This window comes from Sinocyclocheilus rhinocerous, unplaced genomic scaffold, assembly GCF_001515625.1.
Source record: "Sinocyclocheilus rhinocerous isolate Xijiao unplaced genomic scaffold, SAMN03320098_v1.1 scaffold153, whole genome shotgun sequence".
Lineage (NCBI taxonomy): Eukaryota > Metazoa > Chordata > Actinopteri > Cypriniformes > Cyprinidae > Sinocyclocheilus > Sinocyclocheilus rhinocerous.
The window spans coordinates 1,652,300-1,656,000 of record NW_015660878.1 but is presented as its reverse complement, the minus strand read 5'-3'; the positions used below and the strand labels follow the sequence as shown (position 1 = coordinate 1,656,000).

The following is a 3,701-nucleotide window of genomic DNA, read 5'->3' as shown; positions in this document are numbered from 1 at the left end:
TTTTTTTTTTTTTTTTTATAAATAATGCTAGTCTAGTATGCACCCTTACTGAATAAAAGGATTAATTTCCTAAAAAATACGGTGTTACTATTAATTTCCTAAAAAATACGGTGTTACTATATGCTCTATTTAATTATATTACTATTAATATAAATGAAACAATAAATTCAGAATAATTCATATATAATTGTACCGACACATCCCTATAATTTATCCTTGGTTATTTTGACATTTTATGCTGCAATAAATTATATTAAAGCAGTAAAAATGCTTTAAGCTTATTTTGGTGAGTCAAGTTGCTTATTTTTTGGATTAGATTTGGCAACACTAGTGACATGCTAGTTTATCAAAGGTCATAGACCTAGTTAAACATAAAAAATTCTCAAATCTCAACATACAGTGTAACAACGCTGCTTTATAAACTACAGCATGAATTGCAGAAGAATCATTTAACAACCGTTGTGACTGCTTTAGTGATTACAGGCCAGTGCATACACATTGTTAAAGGCTTATTTGTGTGTTTTCAGTTGCAGACAGACATCCATGTTGACACAAAGCAGCAGACTCTTCAGGGAGTGGCGTTCCCTATGCAGAGAGAAGCTATTCAGGCTCTGGAGCAGTTCAGGGAGAAAAGGATTAACTACGTTCAATTGGTACTTCAGGCCTTTTTCCCCTCCACCACTCCCAGCAGCTCTGTACAATAGCATCTTATGCCTCCTTTTCATCATTATCATCCTGTATATTGCATTCAAAGAAAACAGCTGAAATGCATAATGGTACTGTATGTTTACTGTTAGAAGGCAGACTGGTTGGGTTGACCCCTACCCACAAAACCACCAATATGTGACGGGAATACGTGTTGTAGAACTGAGTAATTATTCAAATACACCAATTATGTCCATCCTATTAACAGGAAATAGATTTTCCTAAAGAATCCATCAAGTTGTCCAGCACGGCTCCCACGGAGCTGAAAGATTTGCCTAAAAGGATCCCAAATGATGCAGCTAGGTATCACTTTTTCCTCTACAAACACTCGCATGAAGGAGACTACCTTGAGTCCACAGGTAAGAGTGACATATCTTCTGTTCATTTAATTTATATATACGTTATGAATACAGAATAATGTGTGTGTATATGTATTATGTAATTATTAAATTAATACATTAGTAATTATTAAAATAAAAATAGGGCTTTTGAACTGTTTGTTGTATTATTATTTTTTTGTTATATATGTTTGCTTTTTTTGGATAATGTCTGTTAATAGTTATTGATTATACAAGTAAGGTGGTCTGTTAGAACAAATTTATCCGATTTATGTTCCAGCTTATTCCTAAAAATATAAGAACAAAAAAATGGTTTTGAAAATTAGGACTATTGAACTGTTCACGAAAAAATAATTATTTTAAAATTTATAAAAGTATATTTTCAAAATTACTTCAACATTTTTATTTTTCTTACATTTAAAGGTGTATTAAATAAAATGATATTCTGTATTGAGGACATCTAGTTATCATCTGATTACTTTTAAGGTGGAAATTTTAAAATCTAATGGCAGGTAATATTGTTGGGCATGTTTTGTCCTGTATGACAATAGTTTCAAAAGTGCTTAATGCATTTTCAAACTGTTTTATTGCTTTTTTGTGTGTGTGTTCGTGTTTTCAGTGTTCTTCTACTCTATGCCTGGTTATAAATGCAGCATCAAAGAGAGAATGCTGTATTCAAGCTGCAAGAACCCTCTCATAGACACAGTGGAGAAAAACTTGGGCATTGAAATTGCAAAAAAGGTAATGCATGTTATATATGCTTGCCTATATAACCCTTTTCACTGTGGTATTAAATGCAGCATACAACATTCTGTTAAATTCTTGGAATTCATAGTTTAAGGTTATCAGACCATTTACAATAATGTTAATGTTAGAGTTTTCACCTTGGATTCTTCCTTTCAGCTGGAAATTGACAATGGTGATGAACTAACCAGTGACTTCCTGTACGAAGAGGTTCATCCCAAGCAGCATGCGCACAAGCAAGCTTTTGCCAAACCCAAGGGGCCAACCGGGAAGAAGGGGGGCCGTAGAATTACACGGGCGCCAGGGGACGGTGGCGATGATGATTAAACCTCTTCCTGTTCTGAATCTGACAGTGGTACATTCCACTTAGTCTAATGAATCCCGTCCTCAAAGTGAATTCCCATTTTTACCTTGACTCATGTAGACCACAGCCCTATAGACTGATCTATGCACAAAGTAAAACACTAAGCCTCTGAAATTACATTTTGTAGCTTGCAATATGATACGCTATGTCGAAGAACACAGATTGAGGTAGACGAGAATGTGTTTTACTAAGCTTCACTTGCATTCAAGGATGCCGTCTGTGATGTTCCTGGTAATAGTTTTAACACTATTACGCGGTTTACTTGCATATTAGCCAAGATTATGATATAGAGTGCAATACTGTTGAAATAGACACTCCATTTAGTGCTCGTTGTCCAGAAATAAGATATTGATTTGAAGACCATTTTTGAGAAAAAGAGATGGTTTCCCATAAACAGATATCTAGTCAAGGTATAAATTGCACTTTCAGTGGTAGCTTTCCAGCTTTCCATTTTAGCTTAGGAGTAACTTGAATATTTGTCCAGGAAAATGGCTGTGGAGATTAGGCATGATTTATGTTTGGAAAACAAGCCCGGAAAGTTAAACAGTCCACAGGAAGGTCAGAAGTTCAGATCTGTTTTATGAGGCCATATGCATTATTAATTAACTTTCTGATTGATTAGGTTGAAAATTTTCTTAAAGAGTGACTACATAAATTATCAGTATTCTGACAGCCACTGAAGCTTGTAGCGATAGGGTAGGGATGATTTCAATGAAGGATTTGCCAAGAATATTGTGCTGAAAATGTTCCAATACCTTTTTTTAATGTTTTAATTCTTAAACATTGGTCTTGTAATTTTTTTTTAAATGTAGGATTGTTTAATTATAGGGATATTATAATAGATAATAGAATCCGTCATAACACAGATCTGAAAAAGTGATGCCTCTCTGCATCTTAGATATTTTTCACGTTATTCTAGTGAAGACTAAACCCTAAATACTATTTTTCTAAGCCTGTGCAGCTGTTTGTCCAGATGATGTTGTTGTCTAACATCTAGAAGTGAGTGTCCATGGTTTCAGGGGTTAAGGGCCATCCTGTCTGCCTGAACGAATGTTTTACATGTCATCTAATGACCAGCCTCCATTTCATGCCATTTGCAACCACACTAATGTATAAGTGCTTGGAGTTAAGTTCACTCAGCATCTCGCTTGGGATGCTTTTGAAAGCACTCATAAGGGAAGGGACTGTAAGTTCCAGAACCTCTGGGACGATCCATCTACTGATTCACAACAGGCGAACCACTATTAACATGTCTCCTATGTAAGGGTATTATGAAGTCTGGAAAGGAATCATTGAGTCTTAAATGTCTTTTTCTATGCATTGTATAAGATAGAGGAATAGAGGAGAAAGAAAAATAAAAATATTTGAAAATTCTTTCTACAGGTTCTGTATTTCTCACAATTAAAAACTTTTTTTAACAAGGAAAAAAAAATATATATACACATATATGTGTGTGTGTGTGTGTGTGTGTGTATATATTATATATATATATACACACACACACACACACACACACACACACACACACAGATCTGGGTAGATTGTTTCAA

At 34.6% G+C, this 3,701-nt stretch overlaps 1 protein-coding gene across 1 annotated transcript in view; it reads left to right on the top strand.

Moving 5' to 3' along the window:
* The window catches only part of LOC107725629 (twinfilin-1-like), a 5,150-nt gene extending 1,659 nt beyond the window's left edge, over positions 1–3,491 (top strand). The window contains exons 3-6 of the mRNA XM_016534961.1: positions 528–653; positions 914–1,064; positions 1,663–1,784; positions 1,947–3,491. Of these exons, the coding sequence (XP_016390447.1) occupies positions 528–653; positions 914–1,064; positions 1,663–1,784; positions 1,947–2,114 (567 nt within the window). The 3' untranslated portion in view covers positions 2,115–3,491. The remainder of the gene's footprint in view (positions 1–527; positions 654–913; positions 1,065–1,662; positions 1,785–1,946) is intronic.
* The last annotated feature ends 210 nt before the right edge of the window (positions 3,492–3,701 follow it).